The sequence below is a fragment of the Micropterus salmoides genome, unplaced genomic scaffold (genome assembly GCF_014851395.1).
Source record: "Micropterus salmoides isolate LMB-PRFRI ecotype aquatic unplaced genomic scaffold, ASM1485139v1 Ms_hic_scaffold_2283, whole genome shotgun sequence".
In the NCBI taxonomy this organism is placed as follows: domain Eukaryota; kingdom Metazoa; phylum Chordata; class Actinopteri; order Centrarchiformes; family Centrarchidae; genus Micropterus; species Micropterus salmoides.
In genome coordinates this window covers 2623-24441 of record NW_024041466.1, presented here as the reverse complement: position 1 = coordinate 24441, position 21819 = coordinate 2623, and the positions used below count along the sequence as shown (strand labels likewise).

Sequence of the window (21819 nt, the reverse complement as noted above, 5' to 3'; positions counted from 1 at the left end):
TAAATTATAATATATAATATGTGTTTACTTTTTATGTATGCATTAACTGTATCATAATAACATAAAACATGTTAAATACAATAATATTACTTTTGTTTTTAATATCTGAAGTAATTGTTTTTAATTAATACATAAGTTTTAACTGAGTATCCACTATTAATTTAAGTAGAATCTTCAAAATATTTTACTCATCATATTCAGTTATGTTTCCATTATCATCCACATCCATAACTCATATTAGCTAACAGAAACATTAATTCTAAAGGTCTATTGTCCAAACAGTTAGGTGGTAAGTGATAAACATCTATTGCATTTATATTTATATGATATTAATATTTGTTACAAAACACATTAACCCTTTATTTTTTATAGTAAGGTCATAAGCCTTAATTTTGTCAACAGACAGCTATTTCTTCACATTTTATGAATCAAAAAGATTTCATCCAGTATTTTTCCTGTCTTTCAACTTTATCAACTTGACACACAAAAATAAATATTGGGTTATTGATAGTGCTTAGATTTCACACATAAAACAAACATTTTATTTTTCATGTCATTCATGTTTAACTTTGTTCCCAACAAAAATAATTCTCCACAACAATCTTACAATTGAAATGCTGGTGAACATTATAAGCAAACAACTGTAAACAAAGCAGCAATGACATCCACAGACTTGTAAACAAACCAGGACATTTTGTTGAACTGTGTCTGCAGATGACAGGCTCCTTTATGTCTCATGACATATTCTATCCAAAACACAGCCTGGTCCAGTGGTTTCATGGGCTGATCTCTGTGCAGCTTTGAGAGTGTCTGCATGTTTTCCCTGATCGAGGAATTGTGAAGAGCTGTCATTAGGGCATCTGCAAAAATGTGTCTATCAAGCATGGCAATATCCACAATCACAGCTCCTCCCTTTGCTCTGATTCTGGAGAGGTTATCAGGCTGATCATAGAATAAGGGCAGCCCAACTACAGGAACTCCGTGGTAAATTGCTTCCTGAACCCCATTAGTGCCTCCGTGGGTCACAAACACTCTAGTTCTGGGATGTCCTAAGAGGTCTTTCTGTGGCAGCCAGTTGACCATTAATGTGTTGTTTCCCAGGTTGGCTGGCCTTTGTCCGATATACCTCCACACAACCTTCTGAGGCAGTTGGGCAAAAGCTGCAGCAATCTCCTCGGCAATGTCTTGTGGAAGACTCCCGACTAAAGTTCCTAAGGTCATAATTATGACCCCATGATCTCCAGAACTCTGGACAAAATCATCCAGGTCGGCAGGGAGGGGCTTTGGGGGCTTGCACTGAAATCCACCTATGTAGACTATATTTGGCATTGTTGGACGTGGAAATTCAAAGACAAAATCGTTCCTCATAAGCCATATGTCAGCATCCAGGAAAAATGCTGAGTAATCCACACCAGGGCCAAAGTACCTCTCAACTACCGGTTTGTAATTAGGTTCTGAGATGCATGATAGCACGTACATCCCAATGATATAACTCAAAACATTTTTTACCCTTTGAGGGAAGGTCATCTTATGTGTCAACTCCGTTGAAGTGAACGGAATGTATGACAGAGGTGAGGGAGCAATAAGGAAATGAGCTTCACCTTCAATGGTCCATCTGACATTGAAAACAAGAGGAAGTTGGAGCCGACGGGCCAGCATTGCCCCTCCGCCGATGCTAGGGTCAGTCAAAACCACGTCATATTTGGCTCGATGTAAAGTCTGCATCAGGTCTTCATCTTCAAACATCTGAACGACCATTTCACTCATGCCCTTATGGAACTCAGAGAACTGGTCCATGATGACCCGCTGCCTCTGAATACGATTCCAGATGTTAGACCAAAAGATGTGTGCTTACCCTGAAGCCGGACCTCTAGCAGTTGAGACAAAAAAGTATCAAAGTTTTCCTGAAATCCATTAGGGCTGGGAATAGTGACAGAGGTGTAGAGAGGAGACTTTTCGCTGATGTACCAGCTATCGGACGTCCGAACCACAGTGACCTCGTGGCCTTTGGTATGCAGTTCCTCTACGAGTACTTTCATGTTTACCCAATGGCTTCCATCCAATGGGAACACCAGGATTTTGCCCCCTGATGCACTGGAGAGTTGACTCAACAGTAGAGCAAAGGTGATCAGAGACGAATGAGGCACCTTCATGTTGACGTCCCTCAGAGGCCTTAAACATACAAAAAAAAACAAGTCAGTAAGAATCTGTCTGTCTGGTTAGTACATGTTTTATTTACAGTCATGCTATAATCTGAAATGCAGAGGTAGAAAATAACTAAGTGCATTCACTCAAGTACTTACACTTAAGCAGGATTTTAAGATGCCATTTGACGCTACCTTATACTTCTACTCCACTACATTTAAGAGGGAAATGCACTTTTTACTGTACTACATCATTTTACTTTCCTGCCCTTTAATCAATCACGACACCACAAATTATCTTCTGTCCCTTTGGGGGGACAAGACCCCTAGGTTGAGAACCACTGGACTAAACAACCTAATTATATTTAAAGTAGTTAAACAGTAAATTAGAGAGCAGTAAACAGTAGAAAGCAGTAAAATATTGTACTACTTACACCTTCATTAGTATTAAAAATCTAACAAACATTTTACTGCAGAATGAGTTCTTTTAATTTTTACACTTTAAGTACATTTTACTGATAATACTTATGAATTAGGGACTTTTACTTGTAATGCAGTATTTTTGCCTTGTTTTATTGGTACTTTTACTTGAGTAAAGGATCAGAAAACATCTCCCCCCAATGTTGAGATGAAACTGGACTGTGAACATTACATTGGGCAATCAAATGAAAACAAAAGGATTGCCCAAACAACAAACCTTAAAACAGATTGAAATGTTTTCTATCAGTCCCGATTGTATGACTTTAATGCAGGAAATACTCTACACAACAACTAATGAAATAATATTTTTAAACAAAACTTGATTGCAGTACAAGCATTAGCCTACCTTGTAAACTTTAAACATAACTACCAAGACCTGCACAGACAACTGTTATTCTTTATACCATGTTTCACCAATACACACATTCAATGGCTGTTTTTACTTTATGTGTTTTGTGCTCATAACAGAGCTTTTTATTTACTTACCCAAATCCACTGGTACACGAAAGATAATTCAACTTCAACAGCACAGCTTGAAAGAAAAAGTGGTGAATACACCTCCTAGTAAGTCCCTTAAACTTATGACTAGCTGTGTGCTGCTACAGAAAACGGCCCTGTTTTAAAATGTGTCTACTGTTGATGGTAATGCTGCAACAAGAGTTAATGTTTAGTTGCACAAGAATTCATGATTACAAGAGTTCATGTTTAGTTGCAAGAGGAAAAAAAAATTGTCTGTTGTGCCATCTAGTGTCAAGTCAGTGTATTTAAAGTTGAATTGTTCTTGATCGGTTTACCTGAGCCCAGCAGTAATTTTAACAAGCCCATTTTTAAAAAAGCACAGAGCCATAAGAACCAAACTACTCTGGGAAAACCATGGGTCTGCAAATAACATTATGCTATTTTTAAACCCTCACATGCATAACCTGCCAAATACTCATTTCACAAAGATGGGAGAGAAAAAACACAGCACTAGAAAGGTCGTTGATGAATCAGTAGTTTGAATATAATCATCTTTTTCACAACAAACTCAATAATATTGCTTTACACATGGTACTCTAATCCGGTGTTTCCCAACCAAGTAACTTTCTACCTCCCGTTACAGGTTGTATACGTCTACAGATGATGGCCAGGTCAAAGAGAGGTTTTTCCCTCCCAGAATATTTTATTTGATTATTTTCAGGACTTAAAGATGTACAATAATACAGTAATAAAAATGCTAAAAGCAAGGATTGGAAAAATTATAAAAGATTGTGTGTGGTAGAAATTTATTATTTTGTTAGTATTCTGTTCAGCTGATGATCACTAAGATTTATCTTGGAACTTAAAACCACTGCTCCAATCAGTACATAAACTGTGTAAACAAATTTTACTAGTACTGTGTCAGGTGACATTGAGTTGGGTTTTCATCACAGGCAGGTCTTAATATCCTGATATCCTCTAAATTCTAATGTGTTCAATTAAATGTGCTTACTAGTGTTTGCACATTGAGGAATATATGCTAATTTTGCTCAGGTGTAATGACTTGAGTTTAGCATACTGTGTAACATGGGTTACCTGGGTTTTATAACGAGACCTGCCGGGGGGAGTAATGTTAGGATTATTGTGTTCAGAAATCAGTGTCCGCATAATAAAAAAATAAATAAATGCAAAGTTAAATTAAGATTGGAATTGAGACAACAATCAACAAGCCAACACAATAAATACCTATATCATTACCATAAAAATCACTCCAAGTCAAACAACCAAACAATTATAAAATTTACATACATAACTATACAGTATACCGGCCAGAAGACAACTTAAGCCAAGTTGTCATACTTATAAGGAACATGGACTATGAACTATGGAAAATTAACTTTTAAAAGCTTTGATTGTTTAGTTTGGAGCCATAGATGTTTTTGGGGCCCTATTACAGCATATTTTATAATAATAATAATAATAATCTTTATTTGTAGAGCACTTTTCAAAAACAAGTTACAAAGTGCTTTAACAAGTGTAAAGACAATAATACCCAAGAGACAATAATACAAAAACAATACAAGATAAAAGCATGAGAACACTGAAAAGACTAAAATACACATTTAAGATAAATATAAAATTAGTAAAATACAATAAAATAAAAGGGATAAAATAAAGTCAAATAAAATCGGGAAAGGCTCTCCTATAAAAGTATGTTTTAAGAAGGGACTTAAAAGACTTCACTGACTCAGCCGACCTGATTTCCTCGGGCAGGCTGTTCCAGAGCCTCAGGGCCCTGACAGCAAACGCTCTGTCCCTTTTAGTTTTCAGTCGAGACTCTGGAACAGACAACAGACCTCTGCCCGAGGATCTCAAGGTACGTGCTGGTGCGTATGGGACTAAAAGGTCAGAAATATAACAAGGCGAGAGGCCATGAAGAGTTTTAAAAGTGATCAATAGAATTTTAAAGTCAATTCTAAAACATACTGGGAGCCAGTGTAATGAAGCTAAAATAGGAGTAATGTGGTCATATTTCTTTGTTCTGGTTAAAAGCCTGGCAGCTGAGTTCTGGACAGTCTGGAGTCGATCAATAGATTTTTGGGTTAAACAGGTGAAAAGGCTGTTGCAATAATCCAGGCGTGATGAGATGAAGGCGTGTAAAATGGTCTCGGTGTCCTTAAAAGTTAACATAGATCTCTCTCATAGATAATTTTTGCTATATTTCTAAGTTGATAAAAACATGATTGAACAAGCTTTGTGGTGTGCTGCTCGAAATTTAAATTACTATCAAACCAAACACCAAGGTTCTTTGCCACAGGCTTAATGTGATTTACTAGGGAACCAGCAGATGGCAGTATTTGTTTTGCCATCTGCTCGGACGCAATGACCAGGATTTCTGTTTTGTCTGAGTTCAGCTGGAGGAAATTATTTGACATCCATTTTTAACTTCACAAAGGCAGTCGGTAAGTGAACTCAGCATTCCAGGGTCTGTGGATCTGACGGGCAAGTACATTTGTGTGTCATCAGCATAAATATGAAAAGAAATACCATGTTTATGGATAATATATCCAAGGGGAAGCAGATACAAGGAAAACAAAATGGGTCCTATGACCGACCCTGATGCACACCATATTTAACTGGACAGAACAAGGAGACATAGTTGTTTACAGACACGCAAAACTTCCTATTTGACAGGTAGGATGAAAACCATTCTAGGGCAGTACCAGAGATCCCCACCCAGTGCCTCAGTCTGTCTAACATGATGTTGTGATCAATGGTGTCAAAAGCAGCGCTAAGGTCCAGGAGTACCAGGACTGAGCACATGCCTTCATCAGCAGACATTAAAAGGTCATTGGTGACTTTAAGCAGGGCAGTCTCAGTGCTATGGTACTTCCTGAAACCAGATTGAAACTTTTCAAATATTTTGTTATTTTCCAGTACAGTGAGCAGCTGTTTGGACACAATTCTTTCTAGAATATTTGCAATAAAAGGCAGTTTTGAAATTGGTCTAAAATTATGTGGGAGGCAGGGATCTAAACCAGGTTTCTTTAAAAGTGGGTTCACGCAAGCCGTTTTAAAATAATCAGGGACACAACCAGTAGATAGGGAGCTGTTGAAAACAGAGATCAAATGGGGCCCAACAGAATCTATTACTTTCAGTAAAAACTTTGTAGGTATTACATCAAGTGGGCTGGAGGACACTCTCATTTGTGATACTGTTTTTAAAAGCTCAGACAAGTCAATGGGATAAAACTGGTTAAAACTCTCTTGTTGCTGGTGAGGAACCTCTGAGTAAGAGGCCGCGGGGGTAATAGAGGCTCTGATTGACACCACCTTATTGGTAAAATAATCATCATCAGTCATCATTACTTCCAGCTGAGGCACAAGGAGGGGTTGGGTTTACCAGCTGATCCACAGTCTTAAACAGAAACCTGGGATTGTGTTTATGTGTAGTAATGAGTTCAGAAAAATAGTGTGTTCTCGCATCCTTAACCATGTTATTGTATTTAATTAATAAATCCTTCAGACTGAGGTAATGGACTTGGAGACTGGATTTTTTCCATCTGCGCTCTGCTTTCCTGCATTCCCTTTTGAGGCTGTGAATGCTGCCATTTATCCAGGGTTTTTGTACTGCCTTATAGGTATTCTGCTAAAAACTACCATAAAGAATAATCAACACCTCTGTGATACAGTTTTAAAACATCTCTCAATAGACAAAGACATTAGGTTTGTGTTGGACTGTATTATACTGTTCAAGTGGCCAAACCATTTTATAAAGTAGTATTTAAGTAATGCTTTTGATGATGCCTACTTTTTTTATTTTACATAGCTGGATTAACCTGTTTGGGGGCCCCAGCTCAAATACTTTCTGTTGGGCCCCCCAGTTGCCTGAAAGTTCCCATCAAGTACAAAACACACTGCACACTATAGACAGTAGCCTTATTATATTTTGCACAGAGACACAGAAAAAAAACCCTGCAGTCCTATATTGGAATACTAGCCACATGTTTTTTTCTTTGTCATTTAGTTTGTGGTAATTTGATGATATACACTTTTGTTTAGCCATAAATAACCATGTGACCACGCTATAAACTCACCTTTTAATAAGGTTTTAAAACTGGAGTTTGACACAGAACCACAGGGTTGTGTATTAATGCAGGACCCAGTTGATATTTCACCATTGTGGTGGAAATTCCCAAACAAATTTGCAATTACTCAAATGACCAAAACCAACCAACACACAGTTAACCTGGCGCTCTTGAGGCCCCTCAGTCTGAGGGTAATCCAGCCTGCTCAAGCTTTTGTTTGCTTGTATTATTATATATTGTATTATTATTATTATTATATACATGCATTATTTAGCATTTTTTCATGTTGGGTGTGCAGTAGGGTGGATTTCTGAGCACTAGGCTACTATGAAATTAGTGCCAAATAAAATCACGTCATGTAATATTAACAAATGAATACAACACAAAATTAAATAATAAAGTACATTTCATTTAATGTAAAGTTGTGTAGTGTAACAGCTGTCAAATTCTCCTGACAGTGTCTACATCATGAACCTCACCCTCCAGCCCTTTGTTGTTGTTCTCACGCTAACATGCGAGATCCGTAGACCCGACTCAACTGCGCGGTCACATCCCGCCCCGACTTCCCCTCTCCCAGCGGCCTGGTGGTTTGAGATGAGTAGAAGATGTCGGTTTCGGGGCTGAAGGCCGAATTGAAGTTTTTGGAGTCAATTTTTGACCCAAACCACGAACGATTCAGAATATTAGACTGGAAACCCGATGAACTCAGCTGCCAATTCAACGTAACCGGAGAGAAGCTGCTGATCATTCACTGCAACATCACGGTGAGTCCAGGCCAGCTCTGCGCACAAGCTAACCCTGCCACTGACTATCAACTGAAACCAAATCATTCCGCGGAAGGTTTTCGTGTTTACAAATGAACTACGAATAAAAGTGTTGACTTTTATTTTCATGCTGCGTTTCACCGTCAAGATCGGAGTAACCCCGTTGATTAAATAAAACAACATCGGACCAGTGTTAAATTCACTTTTTTTTTAAAAGTGTACGAAACGGCGTCGACTTGTAACGACGCTGCGGTAGCCTTTGCTAGCCTCTTAACTGAAAGTAACGTTGACGCTAGCTTGTCTTGTTAGCCAAAATAAATGCGTTACTGTTTTCAGTAGTACGTCTGCTAACTTTCTATCAACTGAACCTACGGATCTAGTTTATTTTCAACATTACTTTGCTTAGGTATGGATGAACACCACAGCTCTTTTTAACTATATTTCAGAGAACACGTTATCGGAACAGGCACACCACTCAATGTCCCTTTTCAGTTCTTTAACGTTAAATAGAGGCGGTTTAGTGGAATGTTGTTCCACTGTTTTCTGCCGTTTCAGTAAATAGCCGGATCCCTCTGACGAACTTACAGGCACGTATTTAAAGCTGTGACGTTATTGGTTCCTTTATCGGGATAGCAAAATATGTTGACAGCGATAAAATGTAGATATGAAGGAGTCTGCACTGTTAGTGTTACAATAATGCGAGCTTCGTAGTATATATATATATATATATATATATATATATATATATATATATATATATATATAACGTTAGATGGGCCTGTCGTTTTCATACATTTCAACACGAAGTCTTTGAAGCGGTGTAACGTCGGTAACGTAAATCATCTTCAAAGTTGTGCCAAACGCATGATGTTAGCCATCACAAAGTGTAGGTGATTTTCATGGTACTTGCATTCGTATTTTTTTTTAGGTGGCACAGACCATCCTAACATCTTGACCACATCCTCCTCTCTAAGCAAAAACATCCACACCCACACACCGTTCCACTTAGTGGTCGTTTTTGGGGACACAGATCAGGTTTGTTTAAAAGAAAAAAAAATTGATAGCCACGTCATGTTGAGACTCAAGCTGAGTCAGTATGCATCAATCTCAATGAAAGCAGAGTACATTGTGCATCACGATCTTTGTACTAGAAAAGGGGACGTGAGTGAGTTAAAAGTGGTCCCGCCACTTAGTTCAGTCAATCCTGCCTCTGGGAACCCCAAACCCACATTTCCCACATCTGATTAGCTGGATGTTGCATGATCACCAGTGCTTGATAGGCTGAACTGAACCTAGAGCAGGTAGAGATGGAAAATAATAACCTTGCCGTAGTTATTTGCGCTGATTTGTTCCACTGTGGTATGTACATTCTTTGAATTTGGCTTCATGATGGTTAGTGCTTGATCCTAGAAAGGTGTGGAGTTGTCTTAAATGTTAAATGGCAGCGGTTTGTCTGTATGCAAATGTCATTAGCTTATGCCATGGCAACAACAATCTGCACAAAAAACTATTATTTTATGTGTCGTTAATATCGGAATTACTGTAACGACCAGTTTCTGACTTGGAAAAACTGTTCACAAACAAGTCATTGTTATGAGTAAGATTTCTCTGAAAGTTCCGACATATCAGACTTGGCGCTTAATAAAACAGAAGTGTCTGAAAACCAAACAAAGACTGATGCCTAATGTCAGCCAAAGTCTGTCAGTTAAGGTAAGTAATCTCAAATTGAATGGATATAGAGCTGTATTGTCAATGCACAGTACTTTAAATCCTCACACGACTAACACCACAATCATACGACTATCTTGAGTTGTCTAACTACTTGTATGTTCAGAAGTCGTAAACATGGGAATCTTGAGAGGCATGAAACACTCCTGGAGACCAGTACATTACATATTGTACGTACCACACACAGATGCTGACCGCTTGCTAGACTACACAACAGCCCAGCTATATTTCCCCCCCAGTATACCATAATCTCCTGGGATTAAGAATTAAGCCTTTATAATTCAGATTTCTTCCATCTTTACTCATGTAAACCGAAGTCTTGTGATTTAACATTTATATTAAGCTCTAATTGAAGGTTCAGTGCAGCCACTTGTTGTCCAATGCTGGAGAGACACTTGCTGTATAGCTGGCCGGAGACAGAGCATGTTGTTCAGTGGGTGGCTGTGTGGGCTAAGACATTTGGTCTGAAATCTTTTATAGTTTCAGACCAAATGTTTGATATAGAAGAAATTTCCCAGGGCAACATTTTGGCTTCATAAAAACAGTGGTGTTCTCTGCCAGTTTACTATCTCTAGACAATGAAGCCATTGACATAGCATGATTGGCTAAATTAATTTCCTACTCTTGCCTCGGTTGCAGGAATCCTATCCCTCAACGCCGCCAATATGGTTTGTTGACTCAGATGATCCTAGTCTGGCTGACGTGTTGGAACGCTTGGAGGATGTAAGAAGAGGTAGCACATTGGTAAGTTGGCTGATGGGGATCCGGCTCCACAGAGGCTTGCTCAAAATGGTAATGTCACATTATGTTCAGTGCTGTAAGAGTGGAAACTTGGTAGAATTGTTTAATGGCAGTTTGATTTTCATTATCTGTTTTCACCCACAGCTTCTTCAGCAGTTGAAGCGCCTCATTTGTGATCTCTGTCGGCTTTACAACCTGCCACAGCATCCAGATGTAGAAATGCTTGACCAGCCTCTTCCTGCTGGCCCAATTACCCAAGAGCGAAAGGTACTCACCTAAAACAAGAATAAAGTTCAATGTCTTTTTGTGGCATTTAAAAACTCAGCTCACAATGTTTCACTGCACTACAGCATGGGCCACCAGATGAGGTGACATCTGAGGAGGAAGAGGAGGAAGAAATGGGAGAGGTACCAATGTGTATTCTTCGCAGTTTGGTGTATTCATATGATTTATAACTTAATGGCCCAGTTTGTTTTACATCCTGTTTCTAAACATAATTGATAACACTGGCAGCAGGACATTGACCTGGACCAAGATCTGGACCATTACGACATGAAAGAAGAGGAGCCAGTAGATGGAAAAAAGTCAGAAGATGACGGGATAGAAAAAGAAAATCTCGCCATCTTGGAGAAGATTCGTAAAAACCAGAGACAGGATCACTTGAATGTAAGTGCTTATTCACTTCATGTGTTTTTTTTTATTGCGTTTTGGTGACTGTAATAGAGCTGAGAAGAGGAGGAGCTGCTTTTCCCTGTAAATTCTCTTTTAAACATTTAATTGAATGTTAATTCAGTATCAAATCTATTTATTGAGTCCAAATCCTGTCATATACCTTATCAAATCTAATTAGATTTCACATTTGTAGGTAACTGAAGTAATAATAACTAAACTAAACAGATTTAGATCAGTAACCACCTTTTGTCTACTGAGAAGGCTGAAACACCACTTTTAAGTGGCAGCCCACATAATGTTCACAACTTGAGATGAGCAGCATTAGCTATGAAATGTCAGTCAAATTCCTGCTTTATGGGTGAAATGTTTTCTGCGTTGCTCTCTACTAATAAATTTAGATGTTTAGCGTGTCTGGATATTTTGCCAACCAGGAACCATTTGGGGGGGTGGCGTGGTGGTGCAGTGGTTAGCATTGTCCCCTCACGGCAAGAAGGTCGTGGGTTCAAGCCCCTGTTGCCCCGGCCTTTCTGTGTGGAGTTTGCATGTTCCTCCCCTGGTGGCTTCCTCCCACCATCCAAAGACATGCAGGCTAGGTTAATTGGTGTCTCCAAAATTATCCTTAGGTGTGACCTTGTGTGCAACCTTTTACAGGGTGTACCCCGCCTTTCACCCGATGTAAGATGGGACACAGTACTATAGGATTATACTATAAATTATTCTGACAACTTTTTCAGTTAGTTTGGCCATGTTCAGATCAACAGCAGCACTACGTCCAAAATGCTGACTCATCGTTCCTTTCACTGCTGACAAAGTGTGGCTGCTGGCACAGAGGGCTCCAGCAGAGGAATAAAATGCTAGGCTGTCCAGCAAAAAGTTTACTTGGCTCTCAACTTTCGCAGCAGCGCAATCTAACGTTATCAGGCAACACTATGGCCTCATCGGCGATGGAGAAAAGGCCAGCTTGAATAATGAAAGTTCTCAACATGCCGTTTTTGCAATCAGAAAACACAAAACTGGTTTCACTTTATGGGCTTAGAGTAGAAATGTTTAGTAATCTACCCGTTTCATTCAAAAAGAGTTTGTTGTCTTTTCAAGCATTGAAAATGCTCAAATGTAACTTTGTCTATAGAATTAAACAGGACTTTTCCCACAGGATCTCTGATTGCCCTGATGTTGCCCTGCCCACCTGTAGCATGCTGTATCTTCTTCTTTGTCCTGGTGTCCTGCCATCTGTGTGATTCACCTTTGTGATTTATGTTGCAGGGTGCCGTGTCTGGCTCGGTGCAAGCCTCGGACCGCCTAATGAAGGAACTCAGGGAGATCTACAGATCACAGAGTTACAAGACAGGTGACTACAATGACACATTTCATCCCACAGTGGTGACTTTTGTGGTTTTAACATCTCATCAGCAGATTGAAGTACAGCTCTGTGTTCATGTCACTTACTTCATAGGTATTTATTCAGTCGAACTTGTCGGTGACAGCCTTTATGAATGGCATGTCAAGTTAAGAACGTAAGTTCTCACATTCATTTGCTTTTAAAATTTTCCAGCTTTGCAAATATTGTGTTAATGTTGAGGGGTTTTTTGCTAGATTTGACTTGTTGCTCTTTATTACAGGGTAGACCCAGATAGTCCATTACATAGTGACTTGCAGGTCTTAAAAGAAAAGGAAGGAATGGACTACATTCTGCTCAATTTCTCTTATAAAGTGAGTTCTGTGATCATGTTTGTCAGTTGATTTTTGGGGGGAAAGAGTTTTCTCTGAAGTTTTTTTTCTTCCTTCATATGACAGGATAATTTTCCTTTTGACCCACCTTTTGTACGGGTTGTCTCACCTGTGCTCTCCGGAGGGTGAGTGTGTAGTGATCTCCCCCTGCCCAATTTGCTTACACTCTCTGGGACTTGGTCCACATTTGTTGTGCGCACAGTTTTGACCTGGATTTTGGACTTTGTTGGGAGAGATTTACTCAGGACATTAATTTGTCCTATCGTGGATGGAATTTGAACTTCACATGTTTCACATCATATGTTGTGCCTGCAGCTGTTGCAGATGTGTTGATACTGTGCTTTGCTTGTTTACAAAGCTGACGTCAAATCTTTTGATGAATCACTTTGTGCTTTTAGGTGCAGGGTGGACTTTATGTTATGCCATGTTACTACTGCGTGGTGCAGTCTATGTGGTTTGCTTATGACTGGCTGCAAATTATTGCCTCTAAAATAAATTAAAGAATTGCCATATACCAGTGCAAATAAGACTTTCTGGCAATTCATTCAGTGCTTTACCACTGTGATACAAATCCATCATGCATCTCAAAAACAGATTCTTTAAGTGCTCTGATTATTAATAATAGGCATAAATAAATTTGCCTGGAAATTACTGCTTGAATTTATTTGGTACATCCAAAAGTTGCATTCACAACATCTTCTAGATAAAAATTGCGATTCAACATTGTGAAAATAGAAATCTCTCCCACAAGTAAAATCAAGACATTGTAAAATTTGAAGCACAACAAATTTGCAAAAAGTCAAGTGAACACTTTCTTGATCAAATGTACATTTCTGTTTTTTTAAATATACAATGTACAACTCATCCTTAATACTGAATTTAGCTTTTTTAATTTCAGTTATGTTCTAGGAGGAGGAGCCTTGTGCATGGAACTTCTCACAAAACAGGTATGTAAATGAGTTTGATAGATGTTACGACATCATTTTGCTCAACTTATTATTGGAAGTAATGGTTTTGTGTGGATTGTTTTTTTGTTTTTTGTTTTTTGTCAGGGCTGGAGCAGTGCCTATTCCATAGAGTCTGTCATTATGCAGATAAATGCCACTCTGGTTAAAGGAAAGGCCAGGGTGCAGTTTGGAGCCAATAAGGTAACTGGTGTCATTTGTCAGCTGTCAGCATGTCGTTAGACCACAGAAAGTGTTTCTAGCCATTTCAAATGGCCACACTCAAAGGTGGGGCGAAAACTCTCAGAGGGCTGCGATGAATCCTATATATGCGGACAACCAGGAACTGTTGGGGAGAGAGTAAATTGTGCAGCAGCTGTGTTGTGTTTCAGCAGAAAATACAAGTGGAAGGGAAAAGTGTTAAATCGGAGGTCCTTTTTGCGCATTTCAGTCCAAGTGTCTGGCTAAAATCCAAATGTGATTTAATAGACTCACTTTAGCCACACATAAGTATTTCCTCTTGCCAGATCACAGAACTGCTTGGTTTTCACATGCTACATGCAAATCAGGGTGAGCTGTACAAAGAAGGTGGTGGTAATGCAATAATGTCAGAAAAAGAATATTGTTTACACTTTAGCTGCAACAACCTACGATAACGATTAAGTTAATGTTATCTATCTATAACAAATATCCTTAAACTAGCAAACACATGGATGAGTCACACTTACGGACAAAGAATGACACGTCTTCATGGGCTCTAACTCACACGGCCCCCTCACCCTTACAGATTGATGCTTTCTCACCCCTAAAGAGATCATTCAGCAGTTGAACTGATAGAGGATTAGATTAACGCAATAAAAGCTTGTTACCCCCTCTGAATGACCGTATGTGTTTAAAATCCTCTAGCTGCCTTTATATGTGACGAGGAGAACGATTACAGTTTCAGTGTATTTTCTGTACATTTTCTGCTGCCATTACTACTAAAGGACAGACCCTCTATACTGTGTATATATTTTCACAGACTTGTTAACTGACTACTTACACTTTGGAGGTGTAAAGACTAACGTATACATCCTGGTTGTTTTTTGCCTTTTTGTTTAGCCAACAGTAGAAAGATGACAGAAACTTGTGGGAGAGAGCTATGGGGGGTGGCATGCAACAAATGTTACTGTTGCATAGCGGGCAATTTCTGTGCATCTAACAGAACATTATTTGTTTGTTTTTTTTAGAACCAGTACAATCTTGCCAGAGCACAACAGTCGTACAAATCCCTTGTGCAGATACATGAAAAGAATGGTGAGTAAATATTTCTCGATGGTTGGGGCTCAATAGACACACAGTGGTATGGATGATTTTGCAAAGGGATTTCTCTTTCTGCTTTCACAGGCTGGTACACACCACCTAAAGAGGACGGATAAGGAGCTACTGCCACTATGCACTGAGAACATGTCTTTGGGTCAAAGTATCTTGTTTTCTTTGGAATCTTTTCCTCCCTTTGACTTAACTGGGGATATATCATCTTTCTCGCGGAAACCATTTTGTTGGCTCATCTGACAAGTATTCCTTCGCCCACTCCAGGAAAGACTTTATTCTGGTATCACTTGGCTTCTCCCCTCAGTGTTTTAGTGAGGACAATGTGAGAGTATCACTACTCCGGTTTTTTGTTTTGTTTTGGTTTTTTTTCTTAATGCTCATTTGTCTTTCAAAAAAAAAAAAACTTTTCTCCTTAAATGTGAGGAAAGGCGTTTTTTTTAGCTGCTTTGACAAAATGGGCTTCACAAACAGTCAGTTATCCCTCTTTAAACAGGAATTTTAAAAGATTGATACCGAAGCTCTACAAGTGGCACCTCACTGCACCTGTTTTTATCCACCCCAATTTTTTGTTTAGTCTTTTTTTTTTCTCTCTTTCGGAAATGAACTGGTACATAAATGCATATACTGTTTTAGAAATATTATTTGGCAAGTGGTTTTTTTTAATTATTATTATTTGAGCATCCTAGACAATAAATGAGCCATTTTTTTAGATGTTGGAAGTTTATCTTTAAGTCGAGATAACCTACCACTCTGTATCTTTTAGCTTTTTTAAAAATTTGCAAAGAATATTAGGCCAAGCAGAATCAAAGTGATACCATGTTGTTGAACTAGGAGTTACTGGCTGCTGTTGGTGAACAAATTCATCGGTGGTTAATAATAAAACAGGGCCAAAGGACATGATACATCTGATAATCTGCACATTTCTAGTCTTGGGAAGAGGAATATATTGATGCATTTTCACCAGAAGATGATGAGATGAGTGTTAGGGCATCATCTTGGAAGTTCTAACAGATGTAATGTTGAAGCTAAAGAGCTCTTTTTGCCTTATTTCTGTTAACACATTGGCCCCACAAGTGCTCAGTTTGGCTATTGGTCTTTCTATTGATTATAGCTGTAGTGGTTGATTGCTGGTTTGATGCAGAAAATGAAGCCCTGTGTGCAAAAGTCACAGCTCGTTGCACAGGTGCCTCGTCTTAAGCACTGTTGTAAAACATAGTTGGCTTTCATTACAGTCAGTTAAGCTGAACTGTGCTAGGATGGGCTTTAGAGAGAGATTCAGTTAAGTGTGTGTGGATGTGATTTTCTTTCCATCATGGTTTGTCCTGGCCCAGTTTAGATTGGAAACTGCTAACCTGTCACATGACGTCACATGCAGCTGGATTCATCCCCTCTCTGGTTTTCTCAACATCCATCACTTGCAGGGCTTCCTTTGCCACAATAATATATCACAAAGGTTTCTGTGTCGCTTTTGGTTTGTAACAAGATGGATCCTTAGTAGTGTGATGTGAACTAACCTGAAAATCTGTACGTTTTACCTTTTGAGCATGCAATATATTGTAGTACGTCATCAGTACTGCTGTTGCCCATACTACAGGACACACACTGTATCTATCTGTTGGCTCTTTTGCAGTTTATTTGTTAACACTGTCTGCAAAAGTATGTTTGAATGGCAACTCAGGTAACAAACAATACTTAGGAGGGGAATCTGTACATGTACGTGTTGGGTTTGGGGGTTATTTTCCTGAATTAGTTGACGCTGATGTTTAGGCTTTTGTCACCCACTGATTTCGATGTCAGAAACAGAAAATGCAGTGAGCTTTACGATAATATGGGCCACGTGTTTCTTTTAATTCAGGCGATGCAAGAGGAAGGACATTTACAGAAAGATGCCATTGTAACAGGATTGCAGTAGCATGATGACACATGTAATCGCTCATCAATACCCACTGTAGTATTTTTTTAAAAAACAACAAAAAAAAAAACCCTTTTTTATTTTGCTTTTGCTTTGTTCCTCACAAGTACTGAAGTAGGTTTGATTTCAGTATGTGATCTTTAAATATTCCAGATAAAAATATTTGCACAACTGGCAACAAGCCTGGAGAGGTCAAGTATAACGACAAACATGTTTTAAATCAGGAAACATGTTTTTTTTTGTTTGTTTTTTTTCCTCAGCACATGTCCTGTTGTTACATGTCTAAGGGGGGGCTGAGGGAGGAGGAGTTATCATCAAGAAGAACCTCTAAAGGGCCTGTGTTGTCTGGCGGCACAGGAAAGTTGGACCATAAACTTTTTGAAGTTTTGAGTACAACCTCTGCCGCTACACAGCCTTTATCGACCTGTGTGAGACTCCCTCGTAAATGCCAAAACTCTGGTCAGAGGGGATATTAAGAGACGTTTGAAGTTTGATAGTCATGCCGTGGTGAATAGACTTGCACGCTACTTTAACTGGACTGTGTGTTGAAAAGATCTATTTGTCTCAATTGTCTATTCATTTACTGGCACCAACAAACAGATGATCAAATCTGGCACCGTTAGCTCGTTTTGGTTTTATTTTGTTTTTCATTTTCCATTTGAAGAAATTTTGACCATGTACAGTAATTTGTAAACTTGCATCAAGTTTATGAATAAAGAATTTTAAGATTATTGCCGTTTTACTGGTTTCCCTGTGTGTTATTTGAGTCACTAGACTGAGTTTGCACTGTTACTTTGTATTGGGCTGATATTGATATTTTATTAAGTGAATAAAAAGTTACTGCTGATACAAACTGTCATACTGATTTGGTTATGTAACGTTATGTATGTTAAGTGTTGTTCGTGTAAGGTGACTAATTATCACACAGTTTCACCTACAGATGAATAGGTGATGCAAAGCCACATCAAAGACTTTCGTTTAGGATCTCATTTAAATTCTTCAGAGCTGCAAAGAAAAATATGGGGAAGTGCTGAATGATGTAATATTTTAGCATGAAAGTTGAATAAAACAATGTTATTTACCACTGCATAGTATGCATTTACAATGACAAGCATCACAAAGGGGAAAAAAACTTGATTGACACAACAATCTACAAATACTCCTTTCATTTACATCCTGTGTTCAAAATCTTAAGCTCAGATGTATTTTTGGCAAAATGTATATAATGTAACAAAAGCACTGTAACAAAATGGCTCCTTGTGTTATATGTATTATAGGACTTTAATGAAAGGATTCATGTGTGAGCAGCATCATTTTTTTTGTTAGTCTAAGTGGAGAACATTTTAAGTGTAATTTGCAAACCCCTAATTCATGTGAAGACATTTCTGTGTCTAATTGAGTCCTATAAATCTAATTTTGCAGTGCAGTAAGAATAGTTCAACCTGCTTTTTAATTTAAATCCACTTGTTGAAAAAACAAATTCTGTATCTTGAAACAAGACAGAATAAGGCAGGTTCTAGCACTGAAACAAATTGATTTGTGTTGCGTAAAATATTCCTACCAACTTGCTGCTGAGCTGACAATTCAGAGGAACAGTAAGTACAATATATATACAAAATATTTGTCTTGAATTTTGTAACCTATTTTCAAGATGCAGATCATTCTGTCCTCAGAAGCAAAATATTCATAAGAGGTGTCAAGAGTTCTTGTTGAAATGATTCAACACTTTACCAACACATGAGTATTCATCAAGAGTCACGCGCACTTTAGCATTTTAACCAAGGGCACGAATTGACCATTCAAATTTGGTTAATGAAGCTTAGAAACCTTATTTGGATAGACAGGTGTATTAGCTGTGTGTTTCAATATGTAAATTACATTAAAAGTCAATTGCTTTTTGGTGTTAAAAGTCTTTTTTCATGCTTTCAAACTTAAAAATCCCCTAATATGGAAATTTGTGGTTCTACATCTGCAGCAATAATGGGGAAATTCTGGTGAACATATGCAGAAGACCTGTATGCAAACTCATCAAATGACAAACCAGGATGCAACAAGAATTGTTTAATATCTATTAGGGTAAGACCAAATAATACAAAAGTAATACACAAAAATGTATTCCTCATTTACTTCATTCATGGAGACACAGCCTCCTCAAACGTTTCACTCACCTCATTAGAGCATGTTTCTACAGAATGTGTTTATCCATGGCAAATATTTCCCTCACCTCAAGTACTTATATATTATATCTAGTTAAGATATGGTACATCATAATACAACCTACAATATATGTGGAAACATAGGGGAGTTAATGGGGAATGGCTTTCAGAAGCTTTGATACAGCGATGTGAAATGCAGAGTAATAGCTGTCCAGTGCAGTGCAGTTCTTGCTACACGAGAACTATACAGATGTAATTTCCATAATCAAATAAACTGTGCTGTATGTACACATGGTAGAAAGTCTGGACAGGGCCAAATTTCTTCAAAGACCATGGTAACTCACTACACACAGAGAAAAGTAGCGTGCTTGTTCATCTTTGTACACACTTTACACTTAATCTAAAGAACTGATCAGCAATACTTTTGCTCACAGATGAGCATGTGAATGGTACAGTTTACAGGGTTATACTTCATAACTACTGTATGTGCATCTGCTGGTGAAAATGTTATGCGATTGTTAAATTATAATAGTGTTGTCCAACTTAAAAACAGGCCCATTTTAAAATTCAAAACACTTTTATGTTATGATCCGTTTGCTATTCATGTCTATATTTGAAGCCTGCACAACAGGATCCCAATTGATCCTAATAATTCTACAGTTAAATATATCTATGTTAATATTGCTCCACTGTGATTCACTGTGAATTAAGTTTGCACTGATGTCAACAGGTAACCCAGTGCAAAAGTGACTTAAAAATTTCCATAAAGTAAAAAAAACAACAAAAAAACTGTTAGCCACAGCCATGGAAAGACACACCGAACATGTGCTCATCCATACATCATCCAAAATAGACACAAACAAAAAATAGGGTGGTACAAAAAACAACAACAAAAAAGTAAAACAACAAACAGCCTATTGAATACCACACCATCACAATCAGACAAGACGACTCACAGGTTTTTGAAATAACGAGCACTCGGATACTGATCTTCACATCTGTTTCAAGTCTAATACTGTATTACTGTAATAACCATCTACTGAATCTTGAAGAAGTTTTCAAACAAGACTTGAGTGACACGAGGCAAACATCTTTCCACTGAAATCAAAATGACACTGTCAGGCCTCACGAGGGCTACACACAAATATCCTCTCTTTCAATTTCACTTCATAAAGAAATAAATGGCTTGAATTTTCTTTTTTTAAATATCATATTACACCTACTCATGGAATAACACCAACAGCCACGAAATGACACACTAAGGCCTGAAATCCAGAGCTTCAGAAACAAGTAAGTCATTTAAGCATTTACATGTAGGGGTAAGTGGGAGAATTTGCCAAAGGGGGAGAACATCCATCACTTCATACAATGCTATGACCACCTACAACAATGATTTTTAATATTTACTGTTTTTCCAAACTGCAAGTGTTAAGGTTTTCTTTCACATTTAACCTGTACAACATTAATTTGGAATGTTTTTTCCAATGAGCTGCAATCCTAAATACTGCATGTGCTTCACTTTAATATGTAATAATAATTAATTTAACTGAAATCAACCAGCTAAACACATAACCAGTGTGTACTGGCGAAACTAAACACCCCGAATGTTTGAATAATGGTGATAAAAGGAGACAAAAGCCCGGTATGTTGACACTGAAAGGGATTTACAGGTAGAACTTAAAACCAGCTGTCACACCTTTCCTGAGAATGTAAAGGAAATGTTAAATTAGTCTGAAAGGTTCACTGACGCAGATCAGTAAAAAAAACAAAACATCATCAGGTCACCAAAACACTAACTGTCAAAGGTTTTCTATGGGATTTAAATATTCCCAGTACCTTCTAATTTGTCTTCTGATTTTAGAGACAAATTATTTAATTTTGATTAGATTTTGCTATATTTTGAAATGCTGATTCAATTGTCGAGATTTTGGCCAAGTTCAACTTTTTCTTTTTCAACAAAAAAGTAACAAAGTTTACATACAGAGTAAGAAAAAGACGTTGAATTTCTTGGCCAATATTTAAAGGATAACAATCCTCCCAAATAAATATGGTTGAATTGTACCCTAAACTTAAAGGAATAGCTTGACACTGTCTGCTTTCTTGCTGGAATTCCACTCTTCCTTGCTGGATATCAGTCTTCTCATCTAACTCACAGCATGAAAGCAAATTGGTGAATTTCCCAAACTGTCAATCCATTGCTTTAATGGGAAATCATGTTTTTTGGACATGTTGTATATGACACTTGTCAGCTGAGTGGCAAACAACAACAGTACAGCAACTGAGGGGCAAATGTTGTGACCTTCAAGGCGAATTAAAATAAACACTTCTAACAATGTAGCTACTACAGTACATTAAAAAAAAACATATTTAAGGTAGTTAAAAGATGATTTTAAAGTGTGACAAGGGCAGAGGCTTGTTGGTTTTAGCTATATTATGTGTCTCCGTTGGAAAGCAACACACACATTTACCAGCTAAAATTGGGCAGCATTAGAGATTAAAAAAACAGACAACAGCTCTTTAATAACTGGCTGCTGGTTTAAATGTAACTGACTATTAACTCCCACGTATATCAGAATTCAATAGGCCAAACTTGACTTTTCTCTACATTGTTCTGTTTAAATTCAGCTTGTACAATGTTATAATGAAGGGCACCTAATTCTGAAATGTGTTCTTAATTGATCCCTTGTAT

At 38.0% G+C, this 21819-nt stretch overlaps 1 protein-coding gene and 1 pseudogene across 2 annotated transcripts; one reads left to right on the top strand and one right to left on the bottom strand.

Annotated features, from left to right (window-relative positions):
• Nucleotides 1-499: 499 nt before the first annotated feature.
• LOC119917859 lies at nucleotides 500-3302 on the bottom strand (annotated as a pseudogene).
• A 4386-nt stretch (nucleotides 3303-7688) lies between these two features.
• LOC119917857 (ubiquitin-conjugating enzyme E2 Q2-like) lies at nucleotides 7689-17713 on the top strand. 2 transcript variants are annotated; one of them, XM_038738281.1, is made up of 13 exons: nucleotides 7689-7935; nucleotides 10303-10407; nucleotides 10549-10671; nucleotides 10755-10811; nucleotides 10921-11070; nucleotides 12340-12424; nucleotides 12530-12590; nucleotides 12696-12786; nucleotides 12871-12929; nucleotides 13703-13751; nucleotides 13857-13952; nucleotides 14978-15044; nucleotides 15135-17713. In XM_038738281.1, the coding sequence occupies exons 1-13, from the start codon at nucleotides 7777-7779 to the stop codon at nucleotides 15164-15166; spliced, it is 1134 nt and encodes a 377-aa protein (XP_038594209.1). In that variant the 5' UTR covers nucleotides 7689-7776; the 3' UTR covers nucleotides 15167-17713. The 2 variants fall into 2 exon arrangements, with proteins under 2 accessions (XP_038594209.1, XP_038594207.1); XM_038738279.1 differs by having other exon boundaries at nucleotides 7691-7935; nucleotides 10918-11070.
• The last annotated feature ends 4106 nt before the right edge of the window (nucleotides 17714-21819 follow it).